The 19,034-nt window shown below is 36.9% G+C and overlaps 1 protein-coding gene across 4 annotated transcripts in view; it reads left to right on the forward strand.

The window, feature by feature from the left end:
* Positions 1-19,034, forward strand: part of BNC2 (basonuclin zinc finger protein 2) — a 425,587-nt gene that overhangs the window by 298,634 nt on the left and 107,919 nt on the right. For all 4 annotated transcript variants that reach the window (XM_037061921.1, XM_037061922.1, XM_037061923.1 and 1 more), the window contains one exon: positions 1,081-1,316. In XM_037061921.1, coding sequence (XP_036917816.1) covers positions 1,081-1,316 — 236 coding nt within the window. The remainder of the gene's footprint in view (positions 1-1,080; positions 1,317-19,034) is intronic.

The raw sequence follows: 19,034 nt of genomic DNA on the forward strand, positions 1-19,034 counted from the left end.
TTTACATTGAAAATGGTCATCCTCAGTGGGGTTTTTTTTTGTATTGAGATAACAGCAGAAACACACAGAAATTCTCAAACTTTGATTGTACTTGTGTCCACCCCCCACCCCCATTTTCATCTGACACTGCACCCTGGTCAGAGCTGTTTAAAAGATGGCTAAATTATGACTTGAATTTATTTTTTTTCAACTGAATAATTTTTTTTTATTTTTAAAAGATTTTATTTATTATTTGTCAACAGAAGGGAAGGGAGGGAGAGAAACATCAATGTGTGGTTGCCTCTAGCACACCTTCAACCAGGGACCTGGCCTGCAACCCAGGCCTGTGCCCTGACTGGGAATCGAACCATTGACCCTTGGTTCACAGGCCAGTACTCAGTGCACTGAGCCACACTAGCCAGAGCTCCTGGATAACTTTTATAGAACATGCCAGTGAACATTAAACCAAATGTAGCAGGTGAACAGCAAGGGGTAAAATTGGGAGAATTAAGTCTTGGGGTAATCTCTCTTTGCTAATTTAACTTGAAAGCCCTCCTCACAGATGTTAGCTGTCCTTATTCCTTCTAAATTAGGTTTTTTAGGCTGCTGTAGTCTAAAGAACATTCTTCTCTTCAAACCATTCAGGTTTTATAAATGGTGAATCTTACTTTTAAAAAGTGATACTGGTTGAGCCTATTTTTGGTGCATGATGTGGGAATTGTTTGCTTTTTCTTTGGTGGGGAGAGAGAGGATTCCATGGTAACTTGGGGTGAACCATAGTTCAATTAGCAAATTAATTAGTCTAGTTTTTAGAGTCAGCCGTAGTCATTTAGAAACATCCTTAGTGGCTCTCTTTCTGAAAGTTGAATGTGTTTTGTATTTGCTTGCTGCCGTCTGCAGTCTGCAGTGTATAAACAAACCAGGGAGGAGGTGGGAAGAGGATTATTTACATTGCCAAGTGTTGCTTAAACATGCAACATGTGATTGTCATGCATCCTAGGAAATGGAGTCCTGATAACTTCCAGTAACTGTTTCTGCTTTGTCTCTTTCTGTCTTCTCCCTTTGCCTCTTTATTTCTGTCTACCTGCGGAACCACCACAGCCTTGGATAAGCTCAGCACCCAGCACCTGTACCACCCTACGCAAGTGGAGATTGTGCAGTCCAACGTAGTGTTCGACATCAGCAGCCTGATGCTCTATGGGACGCAAGCGGTGCCCGTGCGGCTAAAGATCCTGCTGGACCGTCTCTTCAGTGTCCTGAAGCAAGAGGAGGTGCTACACATCCTGCACGGCCTGGGCTGGACTCTGCGGGACTATGTTCGGGGGTACATCCTTCAGGTAGGGGGAAGACGTTGAAGCTGATGTCTGTGGCCAGCTCTAGGTGGGGTTGGTGACAGCCCGCAGCAAACCCGATCTCCTTGTCCCTTGCAGTCCCAGGAATGCACATCCTCTTCTGGTTAAAATGGTCCTTGTGGCAGGCTTATCAGGGGACTGGAAAGGAGTGATGTTCCCAATAAGTCGGCATCAGGCTTCAGTGCTGTATGTTAGGAAGGAACAAGTGGCCTGCTGCCTAGTGTCACTTTGCATCATTTTGAATCCAACTCTGTCTTCCCTGCAACATGAGCTTCCTGACTTCTCTGGCAAGTCTCGTTGTAGCCCTCCTAAATAGGAGAGCTCTTTGAGGTGGGTGATGGGTATGCGGAAATCTGAGATTACTCTTCATCTGGGTTTTAGTCTGGCTTGTTCTTACCCTTAATTTGTAGAGTTGGAGTTTTTTTTGGTTGTCTCTGCACCCTAACTAATTATTTCTTCTTCATCCAAATCCAAGGAAGAACTGTAACCTCTATAAATTCCCTGCTTTTATAATCAATCAACCATCACACTCCAAAACACACAGATATGGTTATAGTTTGGCCTTGATAGCACCTGTTCTTCCAGCCTGAGACCCTTCTTGGTGTCAGTGGCACTTCCAGTCTGGTAGGGGTCTGAAAACTTTCCAGGAGGCCTGCAGCCTCCACTCCCGTCCCCCTCAACCTGCTTGCCTTTTTCATCGTAATTTGCAGTACATTATGAGTGGTTTTGCATTGTGTACTTTGCCTCTGAAATGTTTTTATGGCCATCTGTCTTCCTACGACCCTTGAAGGGTAAATGTTGAAAACAGCATGTTGGGAGACCCCAGGATCCAAAAAGACTACAGTGGATGATGAAGAAGTACTCCCTCCTGCCAAAGGAGATCACAGTTGGAAAAGGTAGACTCTGAAGTGATTTTTGAAATTTTCTATGGGGATAATACCAGGAGAATTGACCCCTTCAAAAACATTGTTGTTGTTTTTTTTAAACACTGCCAGCCTGTTTATTTCCTGAGTTACCTTGTGTTGTGTGCAAGGCCTTGGCTGCCAGCTTGGTATGTGATGAGTGGGGGGCCTCAAGACTTCCCTTGCTTTAACCTGTCATTGAAATACACACATTCCGGTCATTCTCCTGTGTGATACCTCCAGGTGTTAACCAGGGAAGGAGAGCAAGGAGGGCTGATGAGTGAACGTAGAGAAAGAGGGGATATGGAGTAACCTTTCTGCTCCCATGACTGCTGTAGTTAGCAGAGAGGTATTTCTTAGTTTAGTGAGACATCAGCTTGAAAAGCACAGAAAATTTGGTCTTCTGAAGATGATGATAGGAATAACTATACATTACATTTTCTGTTTTGGAAGACTTTCACAAGCATTCTCTCATTTTTCTCATTTTGGGGACATTTCAGTGGGGTGAGTGGAAGGTTAAGTCCTGGGTGGTCGGGGGACCTACAGGGACCTGCAGTTCAGGAGGAAGGGGCCAGGAAAAGCAAAGCATGGAGTCAGTTTAACAATCCCCGATCATACTGGCCTCAAGACATATCTGTGCCACATCTTTCTGCAGATGTGTCTGCAATATGATTATTAATGTCCATTTTGGATGGATTTTATCCTACATGAAAGAACAAACCTCTTGCAGATTTTTTAATGGAACTGTTAGCTTGGCTAAGCATTTTTTCCTGTGTTTAAAACTTGAAGTATTTTGCCCCAATCTGGTATTGTCTTCATTGGCTTCACTTTGGTGCATATTAGTGTTATCATCAATGCTGCATTTTAGTTCTATGTGTGTAGTTTTGCCTAAGATATGTGGAGCATATGCATGGTGTCTTTCTGTCCAAACAAGTAGATATTTGCATGACTGTGATTGTTTGCCGCCTTAACAACCCAGTTTGCCGCAGCGCTTTGTCGTTAGTAAATACAGAACCTTCTGGGTGTTCTCTGGTATGGTCCTAGTGTTCTGCCTTGACTGGTGCCTGCTTTTTTGTTTCACTTGAAATTGTTGATTTGATGTTAATTTCCTCCCCAAACTTCAACATAGCTCTAAGGTAAGCATAGACGAATACTCCATAGATACAAAATTACAAGAGACATTAATATGAGAGAAAATTTCTGCAAAATCACAGACTAACTGTTTATAAAGTTTCTTATTTGGGGGTAAAATATTGCATATAAAGAATATGGTCATTTATTGTTATACTTAAGTTATGATTAATTTTCATTAATATGTGTATGTTTGACAGTTTCAAATTTAATACAACCTAGTTCTCCATTCAGAGTCTAAATTGACATTTTTGAGAAAAATGTCAATTTTTCTCTAAGGTTGGAACACCAGGTTTAATTTCTGTCTTGTTTATTGATAGAATTGATGTAATACAGGTTTTATTTAAATGATGTTTTTTGTTATTCAGCGTTTTTCATATACTTATTCCTTGGACAAAATAGTTCTTGGTTTCAAAAAAACAAGAAGTTGAGGGACACAAAACTGTTATCACTTGTGTAGTGAAAAAATGCTCATTTGAAAAATAATAAAATAACCCCCCCAAAAATAAGAGCTAGATTATACAAATAAACGCCTTCCCCATAAAGCAATGTTACTTGCTTATTGACCAATATTTTAAAACTTATATATAGTAATGATAAAGTATGCACAAATAACCTTTGTAACCTTTGTTACCTTTGAAATGTAACATTTCACACAAGTAGACGATAAAATATGTATCTAAAGGTCATGGAACCCTATAATGCACTATTAGTGTATAAGACATTTTATCTGGCTAAAACTCAATTGCCTTGTAGCCCTCGAGGCATCAATTTTAGCATTATTGCTCTCAACAACAGTATATTGAATATTATTTCAGTTAAAGGAGAATAATTATCAAGTCAAGTTAGGGTGGCTGTTAGTCTTACCACATATTGACGTGGTTAGCAGTCAATATAGATCGTGTTGCTGGGCAAATGAAGATGTACGGGGAGTCGAACTGGTGAAGCCAAGATATTAATTTAACTTTCCTGGGCCCAAACCTACATCCCTATGTGTATTCAGCTACTTCTGGTTTCAGAGACAGTTTTGAATGTGGAAGGATTGCATAATGTCTTACCTGTTCTAGAGTTTTTGGCTTTGGATGTGGGTGGGGACAAAGAGGATCAGGCCATTCACAACTATCATTGTGTAAGCATGTATGAAATGGTTATTGTTTAAAAAGGGGAATAATATTGCTGCCATAGATTCACTTAAAAGACTAACAGTGTCTTTCAAGAACCCAGTACTGTTTTGATAAAAATTACTTTTCACCTTTGTGATTATCTATGCAATTTATAAACTAGTCAGCTGGGTATAAAAATGCATAGTATACTTGGACTAAAATGATTTAAGAATCCAGGAGCATCTTAAAGGTAAACAGTCCAGTATTCTCCTGTGTACCAATTAAAGTATTCATTCAGAAAGTATAGGAAAAAATGAGATAAATTTGAAGCATTTTTCCACAAAAGTAGCAGCAAAAGGAAATATGCAATTAGATGCTAAAATCTAGATACAAAGGAACTAGGGTTTTTCTGCTGCCAAAGAATAATTCTTTTTTCAAGTATGTATCTCATGGTACATTTATTGATGACAAATAAAAGCAGTGTTCTATTCTTTTCCCATTTTCCCTGTCTTTGACCTAGGATACAAAGATACAGGTGATTATCATTGTTGAGTTAATCGTTTAAAAATCAAGTCTTCACAGTCTCTTTTCAGTTGAATGTGTAACTGCCTTGCCTGGGCTCATAGACCAGCCTATCTTTGGAAATCTCCTTTGCAAATGAATCCTGCCAGAATTCACAGAACCATATCAGACACTCTGCATAATTAGCTAAGGTGTCAGCAGCCTTTTGAGAGAATGAGTAGTGATGCATATTTCAAATCACCTGTGTCTTGAAACAATCAGAACTAATAGAACAAGCAGCACTTGAGAAGAACACGTCCCAGAGTATTCTCAGGCAGTAGTCTTTCAGAGATATGAATTTAGACTTGGGAGCAAGTACTCTCTGGATCTTTGTCTTAGAGACTCTTGATAATATCAACATAATAAAGGCTCTGAGGAGTTCCGGAGTGATCTGTGAGAGTAGGTAAGGAACTTCCACCAACCTTTCCCACTTAATAGCCTTTTCATGTCATCCTCATAAGAAGTCTTCAGGTCCTGAACACACTCAGCTCTTCTTCAACTTGGTGTGTTTGTGTGTACACTTTCTCCTGCCTGGGCAATGTCTTATCCTTTAGGTATCAGCCAAAATCCCACTTTTTCCCAGAGACCTTTTCTGTCCAGCTTCGCCAGTGCAGGTTTTTTCCTAGTATTGGCTGTATCTGAGGACTCTTTCCCTTAAGCTCTAATCCAAATTTAAATTAATCAATTAAATCAAGTGTTAAAATGCCCCTCCCCCACCCAGACTTCCTCACTAGGGAACACTGAAAAGGCAGGGTACTCAGTCAGTATTTGTTACATGAATGGGTAAAAAAAACTGCTATTGTTGGACGTTTCACCACAGAACTCATGGGATATTTAGTAACTTCAGTTGGTCCAAAAAGACCCTTAGTCTTCCTTCAGACTTACTAGAGACTGAATTCTGTGAGTTCAGCTGGGCTGGTGAGGGCAGTAAGAAGAAAATTAAGGCTCCCACACCCCCTTGCTAGTGTTTTGTGGTATCCATGTGGTAGAAAAACATCAATATTAAGCAAACACTTGTATTTAAACAGCCCCTTGTGGAGCAAGTTCACATACATTAGTTAGCTTTTTGAATTCCCAGGGAATTAACATTTGAAGTAGTTTAAGCTCCAAGAGGTTAAGTGACTTTCCTGTGATCACACAGCTGTTAATTGGCACAGGTGATGATGCACTGTAAGCTTCCTGAGGATAAGAACCACTTACCTCTTGTTCATCACTGCAACCCACTTCTCAGTGCCCAGACTGGCACATAATAGGGCTTACTAAATATGAGAGAGAAAGTTTTGAAGTGTGATTTGAACAAGGTCTCCAATTCTAATGTTTGGGTGGTGTTTTGAAAGTTTTTGTATTTTTAAGATTACCAAACTGTCTCTCCAGAACAAGAATCTTGTAGCATGAAAGCTGTATGGTTTGGGGAACAGGGAAGGCCTGAGAAACTTGAACTGACAAAGTTAAGATCTCTCGTATGTTTGGCGGATCATAACTACCTGATGATAGACAGTATTATGTTAAGTTGGTTCCCCTTTTATGTTCTTTTTCTCAGCTATTTTTTGATATTCCATCTTGTTTCAGGTTACCTTTGCTCTCATTTCCATGCCCAAATTTTTTTCTCTAGATCTGATATTTATCATTAATGCTTCACTGCAGTTTTGGCTCTTTGCTTTACCTTTCCAGGAATACATGCCTTTTGTAATTAAGTGTAAAAACAAAAAGGTTTTTTTAAAACCTAATTAATAAGATTTCAGCTACATCATGTGCAGGGCATGGAGCAGAAATGAAATAGCTCTTTTCTGGGTCCATAAAAGGATATCAAATTGAATGGGAAATGGGGAACTAGATATTGAGTGAGGAGTGCTAGACTAAAGTCCCAGCACTGCCACTGATTATTTATGTGAGTATGGAAAAATTTGCTATTCTCAGCCATAGTTTCTTCATCTTTAAAATTGGGGTTACCTCTCCTACCTCTCTTGCTTTGAATGGCAAAGGATGAAGTCATGCAGTTAAAAGCATGTTGTAAACTCCTACTGAGGTTGGTATTTTTCACTTACATCTATGCATAAAGCTAATTCTGACCAGTTACTGCAGGGAAATATTAGGTGCCAGACATTTTTCTCTATAGATGTCAGATGCTTAGAAAAAGATAGGAAATACATGTTAGGCTTTAGGTAACAGCATTAGAATGAAAGCTAGTTGTTTTAGTCAGTAAATCTTGAAATGCTAATGGCCTGACACAGTAGGAGTTTGTTTCTCCCTCTCATCAAGACCAATCAGCATTCCTGGTTAGTGAAGGCTTTCCTCCCAGAGGTGATTTGAGGGGAGGTCATTTAGGGCCTCTGACATTTTATGGCTCTTCCATTCTCTGGGCCCTCAGCTTCTTCATCCAGGTGGCACCCCTGAGAGAGGGTGGAGGCTCTTGTGGGGAGGTGTTCATCGACCAGCCTGGAAAGTAGAATGTGTGACTTCTCTCATGTCACTGATCAGAGCTTGTATCTAAAGGGAGCCAGCTGATTCAGGGAGGGCAGGACACGTAGTGCCAGGCTGAGCAGCTGCTCCCAGTTCCACCTGTGCAGCACAGGGGACGAACATAGGTCGGGGCCCCACACAGGTATGGTGACAGAGCCAAAATTGTGCTTTTTTTTTTAACAGTTGGACTGGGAAAGCTTAAAGCAGCAGATTAGTGTGGTTAAGACAAGTTAATGGGTTTGAATCCTGGGCTCCAGTTCTTAGTAGATTTGTGAAAATAGGCCTGTGTCTATATTTACCTAAGCCTCTGTTCCCATAACCTGTGAAGCAGGTACTTCATGGGTTTATTGAGAAGATAAAATAAGATGATGCACATAAAACATTTACTAGTGTCAGTTGCTAATTATCCAGTAAATGTTAACTATTAACATTTATTCTGATGATGATAAACATGATGAAGATATTCACTATGACAGGCTATTGCCAATATGGTCATTTTAGAAATTTGTATATAAAGCAGTCTGGATGTTTTATATTTCACCTTGTCTTTTAGAACAGAGTACCTTCCCAACCAGTCAGGCTAAAGGGTACCTACTGTTCAGTTGTTAAGAAATAATACATGTGTGCATATGTGTATATGCATGTATACAAACACATATGTATATAGTACCTGCTTGGTTAAAAATAATCAGCAGGAGGATATAGTGGCAAAAGGTTTGGGCTTTGGAATGGGACAGGCTTGCTTATGAGTTCTGGTTTCACCTTTTGATAGCTCTGATACCTACAATAGATCATTTAACATATTTGAATCTGAGTTCCTTCATCTGTAAATATGAAATGAAATGATATTTTGAAATGAAATGATGATATTTATAAAGTATTTAGTGCAGTAACTAGCCCACAGGACTTTTATTAATATTGTGCAATATTATATTGTGAGTATCCATGTATGTTATTATTTAAGTTATGACTCATTCCGTATATGACTGTCACTTTATTGCCCTTGCATTTCTCTATTTCAATAACTCATCTAATACTCTTCCAAACACCTGGCACAGAATGAATGACTACTTAATAAATTTATTAAAATTATTAGAGTATCTTAGCTTTTACCCCATTGCATAAAGTTAAATTTATTAAAATAGGCACCTTTTTTATGACCTCACAGAGTTCTAGGAAGTTCCAGAGCAGACTGGGATAGTCCTCAAAACAGCAAATTTTATTGATTACTGTGTGCTGACTACACAAGAGAAGATCTCCCAGGAACCCATTGCCCTAATGGACAAAGCAGCTGTACACAAATCATGCAAGATGTGTGATCAAAACCATAAAAATGCACAGTTAACCATAGCATTGACATAGGAGCAGGGTTATTTGACTCCAGCTAAAGACTGTATTATCACCACCGTGATGTAAGGAGTCTTTGCATCATGTCCTCTTCTTGTCAACAGTATGTGAATCTTTTTCAGAAGAGAAGGATCACAGGTATGAATAGTTAAGATACCCCTGTCTTTGCCAGGGATATACAAAAGGTAGATGATTCAGGGCAGTGTACTGTTTTTATAGTGTCTGTTTTCCAGAGTGCTTGGACCACTTTATAGACGTTATCCCAGCAATCCTCCTAACCTCCCTATTAGACAGATATTTTCAGAGACTGTTATCCCCGGTTTTTAAGTTATCGTGGCTGAAGGCCTCAGGCAGGGTCAAAGCTGGAAGTAGAATACAGGGATTTTGAATCCCTTGCCAAAGCTGTAACTATTTGAACAGCAATGAAAATAAACACCTTATATCCAAGGACATAGCTTGATATTTTTTGCTGAGTTAAAATAAAAATATTCCTCCCTTTACCCTTGCAAAGTAGAAATAGATAGCTCACCAAATTTAAAGATGGAATGTAGTGACTGCTAGAATAGGATTTGTATCTATGGGACACAGAGAGAGGATTTTGTATTTCCCAGAAGGAGCAGAAATGAGCCCACAACCCCCTGGTCATTCACCATTTGATAAAAACAGCTCAGATTTACTTGAAATGGATATTCTCTGTGATGGCACTGATTAAACCATGTGATCTCCAGAGCAACACTCTAACATACTCCTTGTTGAATTTAAAGTGAAATGCTCCTGAGCTTTGGGTTTAGACCTCAATTTTACTACCAATTAGCTCTCCAACCTTGCAAAAAGTGTATTATTTGCATGAGCTTCATTTTACTGCTGATATCTTCTTGGTAGATTTTTGAGGATAAAGAGAAATAATTTTTTAAATTCATAGACCAGCTCAGTATACGTTGATTCCTTAAGTACAGCAATTTTCTAGTCCTCTGCTCACCACATCCCTTAAAATTCTAGAGCAACAAAAGCTTCGTGATTTTCTATTTGTCCATATACTCCATATATTATATTCGAGCCACTGTATCCTCCTCTACTATTTCCCCCACTTTGACAGAAGTGGTAGGTAGAAGATGAGAGGAACTTGGGCAGGAACGGAATCTGTTATGACTATAGCAAAGAATGGAAGTCTCTCAAGACCCAGGCCTAGCTACCATCTGTTTCTTTTGAGTGACCTACATTTCAAATATTTGTATGTGAAATCATGAAGGGCTGCGAAAAGTACAAAGTGAGATGAGAATCTGTGAGGGTTTCTGGAAGCTTTTGCTAAATCCATACAGATGAGACAAACATAAATAAAGATTCCATATTAATAGGTTCATATATGATATGAAATAAAGATTTCCAGCAGCAGTTGAAAAATAGAATGCAGGCCAATACTTTCGCGAGTAGAATATAAGTGAGTACAACCAAATTAAATTTCTCTAAGGCAGCGATTTCTCTAGGACAGTGTACAACAGCAAACACAATGATAGCCATCTGGTGTGAATGAATCACTTATACTTTTTTTTGGTCGGATTGTTCAAAATATATATATTTTTATGTGTCACAGAATTTTAGTAATCAGTTTATGTGTGCCATAAGATGAAAAAGGTTGAAAATCACTGCTCTAGGAAGACCTGTTGAAAGAGGAGATTCTTCAGGAAGAAGTAAGGTGTTGTTACTTAATAGAAATGAGAGAACAAACCTTTTTCCCAACAAGAAGAATGCTGTGTTGGGGAGAAGTGTGAACAAATTTGCTGGGGAAGAGTTGGATTTCAGTTAGGTGAATAGTGTTGGTGAGTGTGGTTAGGCCAGGCCTGGGCCTGCTGATTGGAAGGCCATTTTGATTCTCCTGATGTTTGCATCACCATTCCTTTCTTAGAGGTGTGACTTCTGTTGGTTCACAGACTTGGCATTTGTTGCTAATAACCTTCAAACTTAAAAAGGCAGGTCACCAGCTAGGGACTTGATGAACAATTGTTTTAGAAACCTACCATGGGGGTGAGGTCCTGTTGCCGCGGAGTAGGAAGTGTTTGCATTTGTTGGAGGCTTAAGTCAGTGGCCTGTTGCATACTCCTCCTCTCTCTTTCTCTCTCTTTCTTTCTTAGTCAAGGTAGAGTTGGTTGGAGGATAGCTTGGGCACTGATAGTTTTGCATTTCAACAGTGGAATGTCTTGCAGTGGCTACAATAGATCATAAAACATAAGACCTCAAGATAAAGAAACGAGTATGCCTTTTTGGTGCAGAGCTTATCTTCAGGTTACTGTGTATTTTTCACGTGTAGCCCCCGGAAAGCATTTCTAAGAGACTTTGAGAACTGAAAGTCCTCTCTGTAAGGAAATGCTTTCTAACCTGGTTTCCTTCTCATGTAATTTTCTCTCTTTAACAAAGCCATAATAACAGTGTCTGGGGCAGCTTTCTAGTTAGTATGAGTAATGTGGTTAGTGTATTTTCTATTTTTATTTTAATATGCTTTTCCTGCTCTTATTTTTTCTTTCTTGGTTTTAAAAATAGCAATTGAGTAAACGTGGAAACCGGCACACACTGTGTTCTCTCTGAGATGCGATTCTGAACCAATGCTATGCACAACAGGCATTTTCCCCCTTCAGATTCCTTAGTGGAAAAAAAAAGGAGAATGTTTGGAACACAGACCACTCAAGACATTGGCTATTTTTAGATTAGGTCAGGCTTCAGAGAAATTGATATTTAAACTATAGAGTATCCTATAGGTTTTTGTTTCCAGAGTACCCATTAATATTAAGCCAGTTTACTTTATGGTGTGTTGGTAAGACACAAAATTAGGTAACCGATGCACCTTAAATTGGTTCATTTATTAAAGTATGCAGAAATGTTTACAAATTTGAAATTAACAACAAAATACACTTAAATGCCTCTAGAAAGAGTAATTAAGAGCTACTTGTCTCTGTGTCCTGTCATCTCTGCCAGAATTAGAGTTCATGCTGAGTATGTTCCATTGACTCAGCCATCATTCCATCACCAGCAGGGATTGCTTTTCCACATATTGACATGTGAGGGAATGTCTGCCTTGCAGTAGCCATGGGCTTGTGCCAGATTTTGAGATCCATAGGGGCAGAGCTGAGAGCTTTTCAATTCCAAATCAGAGATCCAGTTCATAATATCTAGGCCAGGGAAACGGGATTGAATCTGTGGCCAAAATCATGGTAAAAAAAATCTTTTTTTCCTTTTCCCTTTTTGCAGTGCTTTTTTGCTTTAAAATTACGAGTGCCTCTGTCGATTGATCCTCTGGTGACTTTACACTGGATTCAAATTGTGGTCTCTTAGGTGAAAAGGTCAGTGTTCTATTCATTCGGCCACACATTAGTGGAGATTAACTGAGATCAGTACAAGACATTTGGATCCTGCTAGACCTTGGGCCCCTGAAAGAAGTTTATTTCTGTTCTCCCTAGCCTTCGATAGGACTGCTGCAGAAGAGGATGGCCTCCTCCTTGCCTGGGAGTGGGGGAGGGTTTTGATTGGCTAGGTGTTAACTGCCTCAAATCCATGGCCATAGGGTGAGTAAGAATCCCTAAGAATCAAACATGTCATCTATGTAGCATCACCTGATTTAGTGCTTTTCTTCAAGTCTGAGATGTCTCAGGGGACCTTTTTTCTCTTGCAGCACTGATCTTTCAATGAGGTGCTAGTGTCTGTCCTGAGCAATAACAAGGAAAACCATGAAGTGTGAACAGCTCTTATTAGGGGTGTAAATGTCATTAAGGCCTTTGTAGCCTTCTCTGCAATCTGAATGCTCTTGTCAAGAGAGTGACTTACTGAAGCCTCCTTTAAAATTACATAAATGGAATTTAAGATGCTGAGCTTTTATATTTTAATTAAGCAAGGCCATTAGCTTCCTTTGTTTATGCATTTTTGTAGTCAATTATACTTGTGTCTGATTAAGGATAGCCTTCTAAAATAAAACTGTTGAAAAACCACTTATAAAAATTATTTTAAGGATTTGAGAAATACTTGGTTTACTCTAAATCAAAGTTTTAGATAATATTTGGTGTTTGGGGGTCAGATGTTTCCCTCAGTTTTAATTTTATAGAGACCCATATACTCATGTACCTGACAATAATATGCATGTTTTCATACGAGGTAAAAGAAAACACTGGCATTTGCGTTAATGAGTAAATCAGTCTGTATTAATGAAAAATCTGAAGCACACAATGTTTAAATAATAATTTTATTATTTTCAATATATTTACAGAAATCTTTCTAGCGATGTAGTCCCATCTTCCCCTTATATAAAATTCTGGTATCATCCTGAAAAAAAATTTTATATGCAAAAATTTATTTTCATAAACCTCTTCTTCATCTTTGAGAATTTCAGACTAATTTCTCTCCACTCTGGGTTGTATCTTTGATTTACAAAATAAATGTTGAATAGTTGTGTGGTTAAGAGGATCGGCTATAGAAAGAAAATTGTCTTTTTTACTGTACATATTAACTTTAAATAAAAAGAAATGAATTGAGACATTTGGTAAAAACTTTGAGAAGGTAAATCCAGCAAATTTATAGCCAAGTTAGAGGTGGTAGTAGAAATTAATTATACATTATACATTATTAACCTAAGATTTATAATTTAATATGTTCTCATTATTTAATGTACAGTCTTTGTTTCAAATTTGATCCTCCATCCTGTTTTTAACATCTCATTAAGTGATACATTTTCCTTAAATTGCATTTTTTTTTTGTATTTTGAGGGTTCAGGAAAAATGTATTCTTTCAGCAGACATTTACTTGAGTGGCTTCTTTACCATATTCAAGTGGTAGAGAGTGAGACATTGTTATAGCTCCCAGTTTAGTGGACATTGGGGCTCCAGATATACTAAAGGAAAGCGTACATAATTAGTGTATATTTTCTAGTAAATAATATAAACATGATCTATAATTAGAACAATAATGAGTTATATGTAGATTGTTTGAACATATTTGCAACTTACTTGAAAAGTTAATGCTTTAAAGAATTCTAAACATACCCTAGTTGTCTTGGTTGTACTATTAATTCAAACTCTGCAATTAAATGACTGACTAAACAAAATTAACTTTTAACTCAGCCCTGACTTTTTAATTAAAAGCATTAATTTTAATTTGAATCATTGAGGTTTTACTGTCTGTTATAGAAAACCCACCTACTTATTAATCACAGAAGTTAGGTAGTAAAGAGGTGTGTTCTCCCAATTCATTAGCTCATAAATGTTTTGACAAGTTAATAAAAACTTATTTTAAAATTTCCTTTGGATGAAAATACAAACATGATCATTTTGAGCCCCAGCAGGATCATTTTGCAAAGCCACCCATGAAGTCACTCACTTAGAACAAGAAAATCTCCATGGAATTACTATTGCCAGTGCCACTTGGGGAGTAATTAGATCAATTAAAATCTAGATATTTTATATTAAATTATAATGCATAAAATACAAATACAATCATTTTTTATTAAAATAAATAACAGCTGATTTGAAATTACTCTATATTCCCTTTGTTAGTTTCTTCTCAGTACATAGAGTTTTAGTTTATCTAATTGCCTACTTGCCTCATAAATAATATCTGTGTGTAGTATAAGATGATGATAATCTGGTGCTAGTAGGCTCTTCTTTGCAATATATTCTCAGATTTGGTAGCAGAACAAGAAGGGCCGTCTGACAGCACCATCTGCTTTGTCCTCTCTTTTCTCTGTCTCCTACCTTACACCTGGATCCAGGCTGTTAATATAAATTATGATTTCTGAAGTTCATATTTTGGAATAAGTTTAACAAAGAGATGTCTGGAGTATCAGGATTATCAAAGATGTACAGTAAAACCTCTTCGTAAATGTTTTTCAAGGCACCAGATGGAAGGAAGCTTTACTGCATTATACTTCCCATATGGGAAAGTATCTGAGACCTGAGAGAGGCACACCCTTGGAAGGGGGAATACTTCTTTAAAAGGAACTTTATAAAAAGAATGCTATAGGATAGGGTTTTCATGTATGATTTATTCACTGGAGCATATTTCTTGAAGGCCCAAACAGCATCCTGGGTATAAGTTGTGGTTTCCCAGACCTAAAAGTGTCTGGTAGTTTAAATTTCACAAACTTTTTAGATTTGCCTATACCACAGGTCAAATATGTCTTGCTATGAGTCCAGTTGCCATTTATTTTAGTCAAGGTTCAGCTTTTGTTAAAGTCGCTGGATTGGATTTCTTCATGAAAGATAAGTGTACCTTCCCCTTTGTGTATTATTTTATATTAATTGAAAATCAGGATGGTAGAATTTAAACACCAGTGTTATGTGGTGACAATGGTAAGGTGTTATATTTCTACAGTGTTCTTTCTGTTATTTTCTGAGAGATACATCTTATAATCAGTTTCACTTAGTAAATTACGTAATTCTGAGAAGGGCTTGAGGGAATCATGGTTCTTTTATTGTATTCCACTTATGTTACAACAATACTTGTGAAAGAATAATATGCAGATGTTAAATATAAGGACACTTTGTAAAGTTTTTGCAAATGACAATACAGGGTTTTGAGTGAGATGCAAGAGAGACTCAATGTGCTTAGGCATTGAGTAACATCAGATTCCTGTAGTACATATTGAAAAGCTACATCTTACAGTCACTGCCATGTATTCTTTTTGAAATGGCATTCACAGAATCAAAACATATTTGTGTACAAAGTAAATGTATAAATGGTATATACAGCTTCCCCTATCTAGAGTAGTTGAAAAACCTAAATAATTAAGTATGGAACCTCTGAACCTTCACCAGGAATATTTTTTCTGCTGGATAGAAGTTACTGAGATTGATAGATGCTCATGTGTTAAGTGTCATATTCTAAATATGACTAAATAGACTAAATAACTAAATATGACTAAAAAACTAAATAGTATTTAGTTTTAATAAAGACAATATGCTAAATAGAGGGAATTCCCCATATATAACTGAAATAACTTTGAGGAGCATACAGTTAATTCCATAAAACAGAAAACTAATATAAGCAGATAAAAACTGTTTTTGTTAATAAAAATTTGGTTTAGAACAAAGCCCAAAGGCTTGGAAATTGTTTCAAAATTTTTATCATTTTTTCCCAAATATATCTGTGGGGAAAGAATAAAAAGGTGAAAATTTGTCTCTTTTCATTTGAATTAGAGTATTAGCTTGAGTTAAAATTCTATGAGGTAGTTATGGGATATAAACAAAGCTTTATTGAATCTTATGGCTCCTGTGGACATGGCTTAAATGCAAAACTCAGGAAGAAAGGAATATTTTTTCTCCATTTCAGATAGTCTCTGTAAGTCATAATTATAAGAAGAAAGGAAAACAAATGAACAAAAAGCAAAAGTCCTTGCTTTTGTGTTGTAATTTGTGGGGCTAGAAACACATAGATACAATAAAAATGTATGTATATCAGCTTATTAATGATTTTCTTTTAAGACCTTCTGCAAAAAAGAATATTGCCAAACTTCACAGCAAGGATGTTCACATTGGGTGTTTTAGATGGCCTTCATAAAATTCGATCAGCATTTTTTACTTTCACAGTGTTTAATGCCCTAAACAAAGTCAGTGAAACTGAAATATGGAAGAGTGTTGAGGCATGTTGGTAGAGCTTTAGAAACTTGGAATGGATGGAACCAAAGGACCAAAAGCACTGATTGGCAGGTTTAAAGTTTTGTTTCATTGGAACTTGATTCTTTATAAGTGAGTGATGAGTGTATTAGTTATCCACTGTTGCATTACAAACTATTCCATGCTTGGTGGCTTACAACAACCACCACTTTATTATTGTTTACAAGTTTGTGGGTCAACTGGGAAGTTCTTCAGTGAGGTGGTACTTAGCTGGGGTGGACGGCCTAATTTGTACACCTGGCTATTAGCTGGTACTGGCTGTCAGGGCAGTGGAAAACTAGGCATTGTACCACTCATCATTAAACAGGTTAGTCTAGTCTTATTCAAACACAAATAATGTGCAACCACTTTAAGTGTCTGCTGGCTTCATATTTACTAGTATCCCATTGCCCAAAGCAAGTCACATGGCAAAGCCCAAAGTTAGGTTTGGAGGTGATTACTCCAGGACATACATACAAGGAAGCCTGAGCAATTGTGGGCCAGTACTGAAATAACTGACCACCAGATTAATGCCTTAGGAAGCTTCATTTAATAGTGTTATGTGGAACTGAGGAGGGAGGAGGTCTGATCCAGGCTGTCTAGTTTGGAGGCTCTCAAGGTAGATCAGGTAGAAATAAGCCTGTCTTTACAGCAGTGGCAAGAAGAGTGAACAACAAGGTTCGATAAAGCCACGTGCTGAGTCTGTTTGGTAGGTAAGAGAGAGAAGGTGTTAGTAGATTGATTCCAGGCTGGTTATATGGGATTCTAGAGAACAGGTAAGGTTTTGGATCTAGTTATGTTTGCAGTGAATATAGGACATCTGTGCAACTTCTTTAAACAATTTCTATTACTCTGTCCAGAAACATTAATATGAAATGAGATAGCATCTTTGAAATACTATTTTTTAACCTATTACTTTAAAATTCATGGCCTCATCCCAGTGCTTTCTTTACCATCAACCTTGCAAAGAAGATTAAATGACAAGAAGTGTTTCATCTCATCTTTTAAAAACATATGGGCAACAAAAAGTCTAAAGTTTAGATTTTCTACTTTTATTTCCCAGAACTGAACATCTGTGTAGGACTTTTGAGAATTCAGTATATACAGCTATTTTTTTATTATTTTTATATTTAGAAGTACATCAGCTTTGATAAAAAATTAAAATTTGTTGATAACAGCATTTCTTTTTAAGCCATTTTAGGCTTTAGTTTTCAGAGCCAGCAAATACAAGTTTTGCTTTTTCTCCCCTGCTATTCACTAAGTAATCTGGGAGTTAATTTCTTCAAATTGTGAATATTTTGAAGAAATCATATCTAGATTATTTATGAAAATATATAAAAGTCAGCTTCCTATTAGTTGAATAGAAAATTAATTTCACCATGGTTTCCTTACTCTTTTTATAAGTGGATAAGACTAATATTTTTGTTAAAGGCATATAACTTACATATAAAAGAAAATAAGACACTTGGAGAAAAGGCAACTTAGTGTATGAGTTGCTTCTGGAAGAACAGCATACAAGTTACCATTTAAATTAAGATCAGAGTACGTAAACTGTTATGTATAATAAATGACAAAATATATTTCAATTTTATGTAATGTCAGTTAAGGAAGAAAGAATACATGAAGGGAAAATGAAGGAAAAGAGACACAGGTAGATTTTTTAAATGATATTTTTATTACTTTTACTTTTTAATGTATTTTCTACCATTAAAGCAATCTGGTTCTGCAACCATGGGTACAAATCAGATAGAATTAGGTGGTGTAGTTAGATGTCCCATCCCTGCATTTCTCTTGTGTGATTCTCTTATTCACACTAAAACAGGAAGACATCTATAATCTTATATGGAGAAAGAATTATTCTTTCCCTAACTCAGAGCGGATGGCTTTTGCTAGCTATTAGATGATAACGAGAACTTGTTAATTGGCTCTTGGGGTTTGTAGCACTTGAGGCTTACAAAGGGAGTTCACATGTACTGATTCATTTAATATGGAAACCTATTGAATAGAGTAAGTTTTATTAATTTTGTTTTATAGGGTATTAAAACTAAAACTTACCCTTGATACTAGAGAAGAAACTTAACAGTGCCCCAAACCAAATAATCAAATTTGGATCTTCTGATATCACAGCTGGAGTTCTTTGCATTGTGTAATGTTTATCTTTAAGTAATATTATTTATTTAACATAGTACCATTTTAAAAAAGCACTTTCATAATAATAATTATTATAAATTATTTCATGGTCACAAAGCCTATCTATATCATGTAGATTTGGATGCCTTTAAAAACAAATTTTGAAGTCAGACTTATTTTTATAGTTACATTGAAATCTTCTATATTACTCATAAGAATGGCTGTCTTAAAATTTGATTTTTAGACTGTGTTACTCTCTAATAAAATTCCCTTCCATAAAATTTTGCCAGCTGCTATAGGAAGAACTATAAAACATTCATTTTAACTCTAGCAATATTTATCCTGCCTTTCTTCTTGTTGCATTTGTAAGATTTCTGAACAGTTTGCCATTTAGTTTCAATATTCTTCTTTTAGTAGATGATTTACAGATATCAGTAATGT

The sequence above is a fragment of the Sturnira hondurensis genome, unplaced genomic scaffold (assembly GCF_014824575.4).
Source record: "Sturnira hondurensis isolate 20B ecotype Veracruz unplaced genomic scaffold, ASM1482457v3 Scaffold0013559, whole genome shotgun sequence".
Taxonomy (NCBI): Eukaryota; Metazoa; Chordata; class Mammalia; order Chiroptera; family Phyllostomidae; genus Sturnira; species Sturnira hondurensis.